This window comes from Gopherus evgoodei, chromosome 4 (assembly GCF_007399415.2).
Source record: "Gopherus evgoodei ecotype Sinaloan lineage chromosome 4, rGopEvg1_v1.p, whole genome shotgun sequence".
Taxonomy (NCBI): domain Eukaryota; kingdom Metazoa; phylum Chordata; order Testudines; family Testudinidae; genus Gopherus; species Gopherus evgoodei.
Window position 1 is genome coordinate 118,258,856 of NC_044325.1, and position 15,993 is coordinate 118,274,848.

General features: G+C 41.8%; 1 protein-coding gene across 1 annotated transcript in view; it reads left to right on the plus strand.

The window, feature by feature from the left end:
• The window catches only part of LRP5 (LDL receptor related protein 5), a 255,556-nt gene that overhangs the window by 98,652 nt on the left and 140,911 nt on the right, over positions 1-15,993 (plus strand). Inside the window, 2 exon segments of the mRNA XM_030562148.1 lie at positions 6,783-6,979; positions 11,344-11,475. Coding sequence (XP_030418008.1) covers positions 6,783-6,979; positions 11,344-11,475 — 329 coding nt within the window.

Sequence of the window (15,993 nt, forward strand, 5' to 3'; positions counted from 1 at the left end):
AACGGGAGGGCTTCTCCCATTGACATAGCTATGGCTGCTCAGGGGGGTGGAGTGCCTACATCCACGGGAGAAGCTCTCCTGTTGGAATGGGTAGTGTCTTCACTAAACACTACAGCAGAGCAGCTGCAGTGCTGTAAGTGTAGACAAGCCATTCATTACAAGAAATGTTTTCTTCTATTTTTCCTTTCTTTGGGGAATGTCTCACTTCTGTGAACTTTCAAAGTACTATCTTGAAGATTCTGAATGTATATATTAGCCAATGTTACTTTGATCTGGAATGTTTTTGCAGTTTAAATAGAGTGATCTTTTTCACAACACTAGAAGCAAGCAATTAAGACTTGTGTTTTTTTTAACAAGCTGGAAATTTGTCATGCTTGCTTTCCATTTACTATAAAAATGTCCCTCAACCAAAAACTGCTGAGCTGTGAATTGCACCAGATTGTTACTGTGTGCATAAACTTTGGGATCTCTTGAATACAAAAGATGTGTTGTAAAATTACATTTTGTGGTTTGCAGTTCTGCTCTTCCCAAATCAGGCATGCCTCTCCCTCCCCCCCCCCCAAAAAAAAAGTTTAATTAAAATAGGATTCATCTGTTGTGATGATTGCGGCTATAATATTTATCCAGAGAGTAAGGAAAACTGGAGGGAATGTGAGATCAATCCAACAAGAGACATGTAACATGAGGGAAAACACTGCAGAATGATGAATAGGGCTCAGATTCTGCAATGAACTACATGCAGTTGATTCCTTGACTCAGAGCAACAGCCCTGTGAAAATGAATGGGACTCCACACACGAGCAGGGGGTTTCCCTGCGGAGCATGTGTTACAGGATCGGAACTTAAGTTTTTATAAGTTAGAGCTGGCCTGAAACGCCAAGTTTGGAAGCAGCTCCAGACTTCTCAGTTGTGTGGTTTCCAGTCCATCCTTCTCCACTTCAGGTTCCTTTACGTCTCTCAAGCTCCTGATTGGAGATTTTCCATTAGCAGCCTCTGTTCAGCCTGCGGTGTGCTCTATAAAACCTTGTGCTGAACACCAAGAGTATATAGAGCTGCTTGGGCAAATCAGCCTCTGGTCCTTCTCTGCCGCCTTGGTGTGAGAAGGAGCTGTAGTGTGTCCGCCTTGTGCATGCCATGATATGTTCTACAGTTGTTTTTAGCTAGTTTGGTGTTTCTAGTTAGTGTTAGTTTTTGTTAGTGCAGAATAAGTTAGATAACAGTGAGAGGTTTGGGGTTTTTTTCCTCTTCTTTTTTCAAGGGAGTTTATCTGGCCTGTCTGGGCATGCCTGGCTCACCAGCTTTCAAATGCTGCCTCTCTTGTTGGAAGGCTATCCCAGTCAGTGATGGCTACTCTAAAGGGTATCCATTGCTTGAGAGAGTCCCATATTGCCCAAAAGGATAACTTTTGTGTAGCTCTCAAATCTGGAGCATGGTAGAATTGGGAAACTAAATTTGAGGCTTCTGATGAGGGAGTGCTCTCTTCAACCTGCTTCTGAGTCAGGTCAGGAGACCTCCCCAGTGTACAGTAGTCTCTGGACAGCTCTAGTGCCCCTTTAGCTTGGTCTCCCCTAAGAGGGAGAAGACTTTGGAGGACTCAGGGAAAGCTTCAAAGAGGAGGAGTGTGGTCTCCCACCACAAGCAGCTAGCTCCCAAAAGGTCCATATCTCCAGTGTTGGAGGCCTTGACCTCTCAGTTCAGTACCATGGAGGCAAAGGACCCTTCTTCTGGTAGTGGGAGATCCTGGAGCGCTTATCAGGGAAGCAAGCCTCCAGCAGGCCCCTGCTACCATCTATGAAGGTTTCGGAGGCCCAGATATACATTCCTCTAGATTGGCAGCATCTACATTAGACTTTCCATCAGTGCTTTCTCACTCAGCATTGTCAGTACTGGCACAATCGAAGCATCAAGACATCTTTCGCCATGGTGCCTACGCGCTCCAGATCAACAGTACCATCCACCTCAATTGCTGCATCATTACTGACCCGCCTGGCAGGTTCAGAATATTGTGAGGACCTTCTGTTATGTGGTGGTTGGAAGCTCTTCTCTGGGACTGCGGATGAGTCTCTCCATCCACTGAAGGAGTTCCAGGCCATCTGGAAGTCTCTGGCTATATGCACCCCTATGAACAAGAGGAGATTTAGCAGATCTCAAACTGCCCATAGATTGCATCCTGTCCAGTTCTCTGGATTTCACGAAACCACCGAACCCTCTAGAAAGAGAGACAGATTCTAGAGGAAGAGAGCTCCTCACCCTCCTTCTGCGAGTACCCAGTCATCATTGAAACAATAATTCTGACAGGTTTGTCAAGGGTTCAGTTCCTCTCTCACCTCTAGTTTGCAAGCTGCAACCTTTCACTCATATTCCATCTTTTGGAGACCACCTTTTCCATTTCACACAGTTTTGGCGGCATATTACAATGGACAAGTGGGTCCTGGCAGCTTATAACATTGGGCCGTACCACCCACTTTACTTCAGGGGCCCCCTCTTATGAGGCTATACTGAGTCAGGAAGTGAACTCTCTTTCTCTCCTCACAGGGGAAAGGGTTTTACTCAAAGTATTTTCTCATGCTAAAGAAGGATGGAGAATGGAGACCGATCTTAGATCTGAGAAGGCAGAACAAATTCGTAAACTCTCAAGTTCATGATGGTGACATTGGCTGCTATAATTCCTTCTCTAGAGGCAGGAGATAGGTGTCCTGTAAGTAGAGGGCCAAAATCCAATATCCATACAGTGATACATCTTGCACACAGGAAATATCTACATGGGCCAGGATCATTTTCAATATGAAGTATTCCATTCAGTCTCTCTTCAGCTCCAGGGTGTTCTCAATGGTTATAGTGGTAGTATCTGCTTACCTTCGTTGAGATGTAAGTTTAGTCTTCCTATATCCCAATGACTGGCTACTTAAGGGCTGATCTTACGAAGCAGTACAAGCTTCCTCTCAGATGGCCTTTCTCTCTTCCAAGGATTGGCTCTCCAGCAAAATATAAAAAAGAATCCACCTTAGCTCCTGTATAGATAATACAATTCATAGGAGAGTACTTGCATTCTTTGGCAATCAGAGCTGTCCTTCCCACAGAAAGATTCATAACTTGAGCAGATCAGGTCATGGTTCCCCTCCAGATGAAGAACTCCCTAGACTGGTAGGAAAATCAGCTCAGTGTCTGCGCAGGTGTCTCTTTCATCCACACAGCTCGAGCAGTAACTGTGATAGTGGGCTGTTGGGTAGGGGAACACACCTCCATTCCCTCACAACAGTCACCTCAGGAAATCAGTCTATATGTCAACTTGTTAGAACTCAAGGTGGTCAGGAATTTTGGCTTCAGTTCTACCCCCCCCTCCCCCATCAAGGGCAAATCAATACGGACAAATCAGTGACAATGTGGCTTGCATGTTCTATGTCAACAAACGAGGAGCAAGAGCCCCCTCTCTGTGTGCCAAAGCTATAAAGTTATGGAACTGTTATGTTAGCCCATCAGATTTAGAACTCAGCTGTTTTCCTTCCTGGAAGCTGGAATGTCATAACTGATATGCTCAGCAGGGGAGTTTCTCCCAGGACTACAAATGGGAGTTGGACTCGGATTCTTCATGGGATATTCCAAAGGTGGGACTTCCACAGGTGGTTCTATTTGCCACATTCAGCAACCAAAAGTGCCCAGTATTCTGCCCAAGAGTAGACCTAGGTCACTACTCTTTGAGGGATGTGTTTCTCCTTCCCTGGACTTAAGGACCTTTTCCACACGTTCCGTCCACCACTTCTAATACTAAGAGTGATAAAAAAAGGTCAGACAGGACAAGGTCAGGGTTATTCTTACAGTACAAGTCTGATCGACACAGGCTTGGCATCCTCACATGCTTCATGTGTGTGTCCAACCAGCATTCAGGCTCCTGACCATCCCTCATCTCCTGTCTCAGGGTGCAGGTTACATGCTTCATCTCATCCTTAGGGGTCCCCCACCTCCAAGTATGGCTCTTTAATGGTTCACAGGATTAGGATCCACCTGCTCAAAAGGAGTACAACATGTATTACTAAACAGTAGAAGGGAATCAACTCAAATTACTTCCCTTCAGAAATGGAAAAGGTACAACTACTGGTGTCACTGTTGTGTGGCTGTATCCTCTTCACTCTCAGCCATCTTGTATCACCTGGTGGACGTGAAAAAATCAGGGTTATTAATTAGCTCTGTTAAAGTTCATCTGGCTGTAATATCAGTATTTCATCCCCCAGTAGAAGGGTTTTCCATATTTGCTAATATTTGGTTAAGGATCCTACTTTTTCTTGGGATCTCAATCTGGTACTTAGATACCTCAAGGGACCTCTGTTTGAACCTTTGTCAGCTTGCTTCCTGCTTCACTTATCTATGACAACGGCCTTTCTAGTAGCTATCACATTGGTCACCAGGGTTGGGGAGACTGGGGCCTAGATGGAAGACACCCCCCCCCATCATTTATGGTATTTTTCAAGGACAATGTCTCTTTATGGCCATACCCTAAATTCTTACCCAAAGGGCTGTTGGATTTTCATTTTAACTAGGCCATTCTTGTACCAGATTTTTTCCTTAAACCACATTAGTTGCAATGGGAGACATCTTTTCATACTTTACATGTGAGATGGGCATTGGCCTTTTATCTTGATAGGACCAAGCAATTTCGGAAATCACCTAGACTATTTGTCTCGATCTCAGAGAGATCCAAGGAGTCCGTAATCTCTACACAGAGACTTTGGAGGTGTATCTCTGGGTATATCATTACTTGCTATGATGCGGCCAGTGTTTTGCCTCCCCCAAAGGATAGTAGCACACTCTACCAAATCACAGGCAACTTCCCGATCTTTACTCAAGAACATCCCCGAATCTGAGATATGCAGAGCTGCTCCATGGGCCTCAGTGCCTGCTTTTTCTAAACACTGTCCACTCTGTCTGATCTGATGTTGTGCTTGGTTCTGCTATATTGTCTTCAGTCTTGGACTTGCTTCCAAAGCTCGCTCCTCCCTGTGAGGATGCTGCTCGGGAGTCACTTGAAGTGGAGCAGCCATAGGGATGCTACTAGAAGAAGAAGAAGGTTACCCTCCTTGTGCAGTAACTGTGGTTCCTTGAGATGTGTGTTGCTATGGGAGCTCTACTACCCTCTCTCCTTCCCCTCTGTTTTGGACTGTTCTTTGTTGGAAATTCAGGTAGAGAAGGAGCTGAGGGAAGATCACCTATGCAGCTCTGCATAGCCTGGGTGTATGGCACAAAGTTATGTAGAGCGCATGCAGACGCCAAATGGACACGGCTAACAGCAAATCTGATCAGGAGCTCAAGAGGCGCATGTGTACCTGAAATGGATCACCCACAGGCGGACATCTTGAAGAACCACAGTTACTGCACAAGGTGAATAACTTCTTCTGACTACAGGCCTAAGAACTTTAATGCCAAGTAAATGGGGAATACCTGAAGTCCAGAATAAAGGAGGCCTCTCACCAGTGCACATACACATGCATGTGTGTGTGTGTAAAATATTTAATTAGAGATATAAGAGTTAAAAGTCCACAAAGCTATTGATCAAGAGAAATACTCAAGGAATAAATCATTCTTATTTCTGTTTAAACCACAGTTGATAGAGAGAAAGAAGTGTATAGGACTCTGAGAGAGCCATTCTCAATATTAATGGCTAACCATCACTTCCAACTTTAAAAGGTTCACTCCAAGGATTTAATTCTGTTTGAGAGGAGATTAGGAAATTACTGATGGTCCAGTGGGTGAAAGGTTTTGAGAAATACCAGTAATGATTCTTCCTCCTAATCCTGAGATGAGGTGGGTCTTCACATTATGAAGACACTTGCTCTTTTTAGCACCCCCAAAATGTCATACCAGATGCCATCAATGATGACCCATGATTTTGTGAGATTCAGCACAGATGTTCTTGCTCTGATATCCAAAAATTTCTCTGAGAAGTATAATCTGTTGATGATCTGAAGAAACTGTTCTTGATGGGAAGCGATGGTAGGTGTGAGATAATTTAAATAGAGAACATCTGGGCACTTGCCTCAGTCATTTCTTCGATATAATGATAAAGAGGCAAAAGAAGAACTGGAAGTTGATGGCATAGACCTTGGCAGTGATGCCAGATGTGGCATGAGGACAAAAATAATAATTAGCATTTTAATAACAAGGTGTGTTCTGCAGTCTCCATTTCTTCTAGGACTCAACTGTTGGACATTTGTTCAGCTATGTTAGAGAATCTTAATGTTGCCTTGCAGGGGGTCAGTTTGTTATTGAATCAGGGCTCTTGTTGCTATGAAACACAATATATTTTTGTTTCTTGATTGCCTGGTATGAAGCAGTCATAGTCTAACTTTCCATTTACAAATCCTGCATACATTTTTATTGCATACATTTGTAAGATGCTCTCTGTTATGGTGTCCTGGAATATTTTACATGGCATGAACTGGGGTCATTAAATATAAATACATACACTTAAAGAGAGTCAAGTTTGTATTCTATTAAATTTCTGCTTAACTTACATTCTGGTATTGCAGTTTTCGAAAAATTTGGAAACATTTTTCTGGATTCTACCACAGTAACCATGTGTAAAATGAGGTTGGATAATTTTTTTGGATTTGAGTTGGAAGCAATGAACAGATGGCAGATTAGCAGTGGAGGCTGTTGTAAAGCATAAGGGTTAATATATAAAATTAAAAATGTGACTTTTAAAAAGCCCAGATACCTGCGTGTCTGGTGATTTACAGACTCAAGGTTATTAATGTTTCATGTTCTCTCTCTTCTGTTTCACAACCCTAGGCAAAAGGTTGTGGAAGGGAGTCTCACTCACCCATTTGCGCTGACATTGTCTGGAGAGACGTTGTATTGGACAGACTGGCAGACTCGCTCCATTCATGCCTGTGACAAAAGGACCGGAGAGAGAAAGAGAGAAATACTGAATGCACTTTACTCACCAATGGACATCCAAGTCTTGAGTCCAGAGCGGCAGCCATACTGTATGTTTCAGGTTTTTCTGTAATCTCTCTAGCAGACTGTATAATATTATTGGTTTTGGTGGAGAAAAATGTTACGAATAAAAATGTTAGTGTGAATTAGGTCTGATAGCTTCAAAGGGTCCAAATAAATTAGATGCTAAACTTCCCAGGAAATTTAATGGGAGATTGGGTACTTAGCGCCGTCAGCCATCTTCAAAAATCCCAGCTTGAATTATGTTACATTTTGGTATCATAAATCAAGGTCCAGCAGAACAATTAAGCAACTGTGTAATTTTAAATACGTGAGTTCCATTGAGGTCAGTGGGGACTACTCATGAGCTTAGTTACATATGTTAATTGCTCTTCTAGAAGTAGGACATACAGACCTAGTCATGTATCAGAGGGGTAGTAGCTGTGTTAGTCTGGATCTGTAAAAAGTGACAGAGTCCTGTGGCATCTTATAGACTAACAGAAGTATTGGAGCATAAGCTTTTGTGGGTGAATACCCACTTAGTCAGACTCATGTGGTGGAAATTTCCAGAGGCAGGTATAAATATGCAGGCAAGAATCAGTCTAAAGATAATGAGGTTAATTCAATCAGGGAGGATGAGGCCCTCTTCTAGCAGTTGAGATGTGAACACCAAGGGAGGAGAAACTGCTTTTGTAATTGGCTAGCCATTCACAGTCTGTTTAATCCTGAGCTGATGGTGTCAAATTTTGCAAATGAAGTGAAGTTCAGCAGTTTCTCTTTGGAGTTTGGTCCTGACTGGCCCTCGTGTTCACAGGCCTTGGGAGACAGACCAGTCCTCGCCCACAGACAGCCCACTAGCCTTAAGCATATTCTCACCAGCAACCACACATGGCACTATAGTCACTCTAACTCAGGAACCAATCCATGCAACAAACCTTGATGCCAACTCTGGCCGCATATTTACACCAGCGACACCATCAGAGGACCTAACCAGATCAGCCACACCATCACCGGTTAATTCACCTGCACGTCCACCAATGTAATATATGCCATCATGTGCCAGCAATGCCCCTATGCTTTGTACATCCGCCAAACTGGACAGTCCCTACGTAACAGGATAAATGGACACAAGTCAGATATTAGGAATGGCAATATACAAAAACTTGTAGGAGAACACTTCAACCTCCCTGGACACACAATAGCAGATTTAAAGGTAGACATCCGGCAGCAAAACAATTTCAGGACCAGACTCCAAAGAGAAACTGCAGAGCTTCAGTTCATCTGCAAATTTGACACCATCAACTCAGGAGTAAACAAAGACTGTGAACAGCTAGCCAGCTACAAAAGCAGTTTCTCCTCTCTTTGTGTTCACACCTCAACTGCTAGAAGAGGGCCTCATCCTCCCTGATTGAACTAACCTCGTTATCTCCAGCCTGATTCTTGCTTGCATATTTATACCTGCCTCTGGAAATTTCCACTACATGCATCTGACGAAGTGGGTATTCACCCACAAAAGCTTATGCTCCAATACTTCTGTTAGTCTATAAGGTGTCACAGGACTCTGTCGCTTTTTACAGACCTAGTCATGTAAATCTAAGGACTTCACAGGCATATCACCTGCGATGATATGTAGTGTGGATGTCAGATTGGCAGCAAAGCAGCTAGTAAACATTCTGGAGCCAGTCCTTCAGTCCTATGTAGGTAAAAATCCCATTGACTACACCATCAAGTTCATCATTCTTGTTATAAATTAAGAATCGGAGGATCCCTTTGTGTGAGGCCACACCAGTTTCTGATGCCTAAGATTAGCCATGGTGGACCCACTTCACTATTTCGAAGTCACTTGGACCTTGTGGACTGAATGTGGGATTGGCGGCTAGGCTTTCCCTGAGTTCTAATCCTCTGCCGCTGCTTTGCTAGGTGGCTCTGGATAAACATTTCCCTGTTACCCTCATCTAGAAAATGAAGGTGAAACGTATTTTAAGCTACCATAGAGTGGTATTGGGAGGATAACTTGGTTAAATGGGAGCTGCAAAGCAAGCCCTTTTTGATTTTGCACTTTGCTCCTTCGTGATGTTTACATTCAGCCTCATAAGCTCATTTGCTTGCTTGAAATTTCCTTCAAGCGTGACGCCTGCTGCAGTGGTTTCTAAGAGAATTTGGCTGGCAAGTGGGAGTAGGGCCAAACCAGGATTTAGTCTGGACAGAATGTGTTCTTAAAACTTGTTTTCCTCCATTGACACTGGTTGATCAAAGAGTATGTCTATACTCAGGTGTTTTGCCCAACATTTCCCACAGTCACTACTGAATGCTAGTGTAGACAAGGCTCCAGGCAACCAACAATGTATTTAAACACCATGTCCGCTCATCCTGCTTGTATCACGTCTATATGACACATTGCTTAAATGTTACATTGGAAAAATCCCTAGTGTGGAAGAGGATTGTTAGAAACTTTTATCCAAACAAAGGTAAGGCTCTGAGGTAAGACCAGTAAGCTCATTTTACTCTGTGACCTTTGTTAGGATTTTAACCTCAGGTATCTGGAGATTAATGGCAGGGAATGTTAGCTCTGTCCATCTTATTTTAAAAATAAGTCGTTTAATTAAAAAAAAAGGCAATAAGAGGAATTTAACACACATTCCTTATGGTACAAGGAATTAGAGAGTTGTTTTTTTTACAGGGGAGATTTGATTCTAGGTTATTGCCAATGTGTGGCCACAATTTCGTGAGTTAACATCATGACTTTAGTGCTCCAGAATGGGCATAATGGAAAGATCTGTGCTGCTGTGTGTAACAGACATTGGGGCCCATATTCTTACCTTTATACTGTATGCATGGAGTTCCCATCAATATCATCAGTGGGAGTTCTTTGCAGAGGATGGAGAAGGGAATATTTCCCATTGTATGTGTTGTGTTTCACAGAGCTGTTAGCCTATGTTCTTCCAGCGTTGTCCTGGGAGTTCTAGTTTGGGGAGCCTGTTGTGGGAGGTGGAGCAAAGCACATAGGGCACAGATTGAATCAGACCAGAAGGGAAATATGCATGTAATTTAGCCCTGGGGATAAGTATCATGTGTCTTCACCAGAAGCTCTGCCTTCTGGGGTTACTCTTAAATTTAACCAAACTGAAAGGTTTGTTTCCTGAATGTATGCTGTGTTTTTTAGGGTAATTTTAGGAAGGCAGTAACAAGCTTGAAGTAAATCAACGGAATTTGGGATCTGCTTAGTTGAGAAACAGGTGTAAGATTTCAGTGGCGGTTGTGAGGTATGTGTAGTACCACTGCACATCCCAGAGCTCCAGATGGTAGTGTGTGTGTGTGCTGAATTCTTGTCATTTCTCTGAGCTGAGAGAATGTCCCACCCTTGGGTCACAGTATTTCTGGACCAGTAGCAAGGAAAACGTGGTGCATAGGGAAATAGCATCTGCTGGAAATAGCTCAGATGCTATTGACTTCACTGGTATCAGGTTCAGATTCCTCCCCCTCCTCTTTTGCATGACTCTCAATGGAAGTAACAAACAAACCAAATCACCCCAGCTCTTTTATTAACAGCTTCAGAAAACCTCACAGAACTTGATGATGGATTGAGCTGTGCATAGCTGCAAATTATATATCTGTGCTCGCATGCGCGCACATGCACATACACTATAGAGTGTGTGTGATGTGGGTGATTTCTGGGCAGTCATGGGCAGCTTGCAATCATTCAAACATGGCAGTGTTCACTGGAATTATTTAAATAGAGGGTTTGTATCTCTTATGGTCTTATTTATTCCAGTTAAAGTTAAGAGATTTTTTTCAATTTATTGCATTTGCATTTTCAAAACTGTTTTAAAAAGAGGTGGCAGGGCAAGAGGAGGAGAGGGAAAGGTTCAGACATTTGTAGCCTCTTTTCCTAAAATGCAAGATATTGCCCTGTTTTCCCCCATGGCGTCAGATGCTACACCTTTGTGAAGGATTTTGGGTCTGAAAAGATTTTTCACTACCACCACAATGTAACAACCTCTATTTACCCCCTCAAAAGTCCTTCTCCTCCTATCATATTGTTTGGTTATAGAAAAATGTTATTTTAGTTTACCAGAGTGACTTTGTTAGGTGCCTTGATTATTTCGTGCCCAACAGAAAACACATTTAAGGAAGCTGATATTCAGAAAATGCTGAGCATCTGCCCTTTGAAAACCAGGCCCCTTTAATTATCTCAAGTTGTGCACCTAGGAATAGAGGCACCCACAATCACCAGTCACTTTTCAAAAATTGTAGTTTTATAGCTCATTTATCCTTTAGTGCTAAGGCTGGGCACAACTGGAGGGAGTGATGATGTTTGTATGACAAGTATGGATTGCAGTACACAGTGGTCTAGTTAGACTTTGTCACTCTATAAAGAAGTAAAATAAATTCCAGTTCTTGTGATTTCTTGAAGTTCATACTCCCTGTGAAGAAAACAATGGAGGCTGCTCTCACCTCTGCCTGCTGTCTCCCAGAGACCCCTTCTTCACCTGTGCCTGTCCCACTGGAGTGCAGCTGGAAGATGATGGCAAGACCTGTAAAGCAGGTAAGGCTCTTCTTGTCTTTCTACAGTAGCAGTGTTGGCTGCTTAATAGTTCAATATTAAGGACTGAATAAAGAGGATCTGTTTGAGATGTTCAGATCTAAGTCAAAATGCTTAAGATAAGGACGCTATGATTCCATAAACAACATGCTCAGCTCTTTGGGTATGGATGGAGTAATATATATAGTTGGATAAGCAGCTGCACCAATTCTTGGAAATATCTCCCATACCATTTTGTTTATTCACTTATAAAACACACATCTGCATTTCAAGTGCAGGGCTTTCTGTCTGTTATGTATGAAGAGAAACTAGATATCTTGTAGGTGAAGCATTGGACTGGGATCTGGAGTCAGTTCCTGCCCCTGCTACATATTTCCTCTGTAACCTTGGTCATATCACTTACAGTCTATCTACACAAAGTTATTCTGAAATAACTTTTCCTGATTAACTCCATGTATGGATGCTCTTATTCCAAATTAATCAGGAATAGTTAATCCTCTTTAAATTTACACCCTGCCTTATTCCAAGTTAAGTTTAATGTGTAGACAGGGCCTTGATCTAGGGTTTCCTAAAATGTGGGGCATGCTTCCCAGCATAGGAACAGGATGTAAAGGGTTAATTAACAGGGCACAGATGGACCTCCCAAATGTTCTCCAGAAGTCTCAGCTTTTGTTAAAAACAAAAGTCTCTAGCTATTATGGTTACACAGAAAAGCTTAAAAATATCATCCAAGTATAACAAATGCAGTAATATCTTCCTGAGTTTGCAGAGAGTCTGAAATGTAAGTTCTGAAGTGTGGATGACCCTATTCAAGTCCATGGGTGCTAATTCAGATGCCAGTGATAACTAGTCCATTGCTCTTCAAAACATGAATGGGAGGAGAGAGAGGATCATATGTGGAAAGTCTACATATGTACTCTGACTGAGGGCCTCACTGTTTGAAATCATGCTAAACAACCAGGTTGAGTAGGCCCTTAATAACATACCAGGGTTGAAGAGGGGCTTGATTGGTTTAATTTTCCAGAATTTTCCTAATTTCTCTGGGGAGTGGAAGTGCTTAGCATTCACAAATTTAAGAGACAATTTTTGTGCCTGATTTTCAGAAGCACTGAGCATCCATGTCTGTAACTGATGTTAGTGAGAGCTGCAGATGCTCACCATCTCTCAAAGTTCCCCATTTGGACCAAAACTTCTCTCTTGTAATTGGGAATGGTAATACTTCTCTGCTTCACAGTAGCACTGGGAATAAATGCACCCTCAGGTACTGTGGGATGCTGCACATATAAGAACCCACATAGCTAGGCTGTGTTGCATCTGTCTTTTCCAATAATAGCATGCTTCTGCCATAGCAGAAGTAGAGGCCAATAATTCCCTTTAGTTTATTGCTAGTGTGGGAGGTGTAGAAATATCTGTTGTAATTCTGAGTAGTGGCTCAGGTTTTGGTTCTCAATTTGTGTCCCGCTGACTATTAATGATTCACAGAATCCTTCTGAGTGGTCTATGCAGATGCTTCTGTCACACTTTGTGTCAGTATTCCATCTTCAGTGGCACGGCAGAGTGCTTATGTGTGCTTTTCTGAAGTGAGGCCCATTAGAGGGAAGCCATTGCAGGACCATGTTTTTCTCAGCTGGGCAATGGACTTAAAGGCAAAGGTTTGTTCCCTTGTATTCATTGGCCAGTAGCTGCTGCTGTGATGGAAGAGCAACTCAGCTGTTACCTTTTGGCTGTATCCTAAAGAACAATGCTTTTGATGTGTTTTGGGAACTCATATGACAGGACAGTTGCTTGAATCCAGGTCTTTGTGTTACTCTGCAGTTAAGCCACTGTGCCAGTCTCAGATTTAATTAGTTATAATGGAATGATCCATACAGAAAAATGCCAAATTAAAATTTATACCAGTAATGCCATTTCTCTACTGCTGAAGATGAATAATCCCTTTCTTCCTTCTGGGACTGCTCTTTGTGGAGAGATGTATGAGGTAATTATGCTAGAAAATTTTCATCACTCTGCCTCATTCGTGTTTTCATGCATTATGTTTAATTTTAAAAAGTAAGGCAAGGCTTTGTGCCAAAAGTCTTGTGAAATTTGCTCTCTTAGACAATGTGGACTAGAGAAAATTATCTAAGTAAGAAAGTAGAGAGAGATCGATCGCATGATGAAATTCCAAAGTTAGATGTGAGATGCCACACATGAGGTTTACTTAAGAGGCAATAGATGGGGGCTAATAGTACAACAGTGGCTGTGTTTCAGTAAAGTATAAGTCACACACCATTTGTTGGAAAATCTTGATTTTATTATTCAGGAAGTTTGACTTTTAAAAAGTGAATTTAATATTTATAAAAATGAGAGATTAACATTACTAGCTAGAGCCGAGAAATAGTGCTTAGTGCTAACTTCTTGCATGCACGGTTCAGCCAATGAACCTCAGTCCTGGACTGAAAGACTTGCTGCTATCATAGAACTGGGGGCTTTTAGCATATCTTGCCAATGCGCGCAGTAGTGCAATTGTTTTCTGATGCTGGTTAATATCCACTAGCATTACTGTAAACTCAACAAACTCCTTTCACTTGTGCAGTAAGGCAGGATTTGAACCCAAGTCTCCAGGGTTGAAAGGCCATTTTCATTAACTCTTCCTACTGTATTTGAAACGCTTCCAAGGTAATTCTTGCATCTGCTGAAAAACCTTTATTTTTCCCCTTGCAGTGTAAGAAAGATTTAAAAACATTACTGAATGTTCAAGACAAATGTGTTTTTTTTAAATACCCATACAGATTTGTTTTTGGCAGTGGTAAACAGAGCCCTTGGTGCATTTGGCACTTTGGCTAATGGCACGAAAATAACTGACTTTTTAGACTATGCTTGTACCTTTCCATTGTTGGGCCAGACACACTGTCAAGGATTTTCTGTCAAAAGGGAGCAAAAAATTTGGATGGGAACAGGAAATTTTTGCATAAGAATGTGGCCTTTTGGTTCAGTTTTATGGATTATTTCTTTCCCAAGCTCTGCATCTTTTGTGATCCTGTGTGCCTTATGCCAACATCCACGTGCTTCTCTTTCCACTCTTATTAATTAACTCCTTGGTGGCAAGAAGCTGACTTTTTATTCCTTGCATGGATTCTTGGAGTAGATAAGGGTAGTACCAGGAACTGCGAACATGAAAGAATTAACCATGTCTCTGTTTTGTTGTTTGTTAGTTTCGGTAAAAATTTCAAAAGTTCCAAAGTCACTTAAGGTTGGAAGTCCCAATCACTGTCAGTGGTACTTTTGGGATAAAAAGGATACTCTAAATTCTGAAAGAGTGTGTTTGCATGGGGAGTTATACTGCATAGCTATAGCCATGTAGTTGTACTGTATAGCTATGCTGGTAAGTTTTCCCGTGTAGACAAACCCACAGACTCCTAAACCACTTAAGCACCCCTAAAGATTTTACCCTTTGAGATTAGGAGAATATACGTACATGAGAACTATGGGTTCTGCAGTTTTGTTGAGACAGTGTTGTCTGAGGGGAATGAGCCCAGGGAATTGGTAGATCCTGAGTTCTAGTGGGGGCTCTGCCACTGACTTGCTTGTGACCCTGGGCAAACTACTTCAACTTTGTTTTTACCCTTCTGTAAAATGGGGATAATGCTGCTTCACCTACCTACTTTACAGAGGTCCAGTGAAGATTAACTAGTTAATGCCTGTTCAATACTTTGTCCATGTAAAGTGCTATATGAATGCTTGCTATTTTTATCTTTAGAATGTCCATTTTCTCATGTTACCATTCTGGAATTGTGGGTGAGGCTGTAATGTCATAACAAAAGGGTAAGATAAGTTGTGGTTAACTTACGTTAGGTTCTTTGTCACTACTTTCTGTTGAGAAAATGCTGTGTATGCTGCTCATGCCGATATTACTAAACAGTTTAAAAAATGTAGATGCCTCTGTCCCAAATATCACAATTTGTTCCAGAAATGGGAGTAAAATAGAGAGCCACAAGATATGACATGTATTGCGTGAACTCTGATAACTTTTTGATTAATACTATGGTGCATCTATAACTGTTGCTATTCTGCTGAGTCCATAGGTGAAATGTTTATTATTCTCTTGTTTTTCCTTTCTGTATTGTGATGTACTTGTAGCTTGGTTTCTGCTTATATTTCCAGCTCTATGCACTTACATTATTTGACAAATCAAAAAAATCGTAAGAAGATTCCAACTCTGTGATGGATGCCATTTATTAATAATAATAAATATAAAATATCGGGAGAGTTTGGAACTCTGACACTGAGCACAATAAGCTGTCCAGGAAAGTGTAGTTTAGGGGTCGGCAACCTTTCAGAAGTTCTGTGCCGAGTCTTCATTTTATTCACTCTGATTTAATGTTTCATGTGCCAGTAATACATTTTAATGGTTTTAGAAGGTCTCTTTCTATAAGTCTATCATATATAACTAAACTATTGTTGTATGGAAAGTAAATAAGGCTTTTAAAACGTTTAAGAAGCTTCATTTAAAATTAAATTAAAATGCAGAGCCCCCTGGAC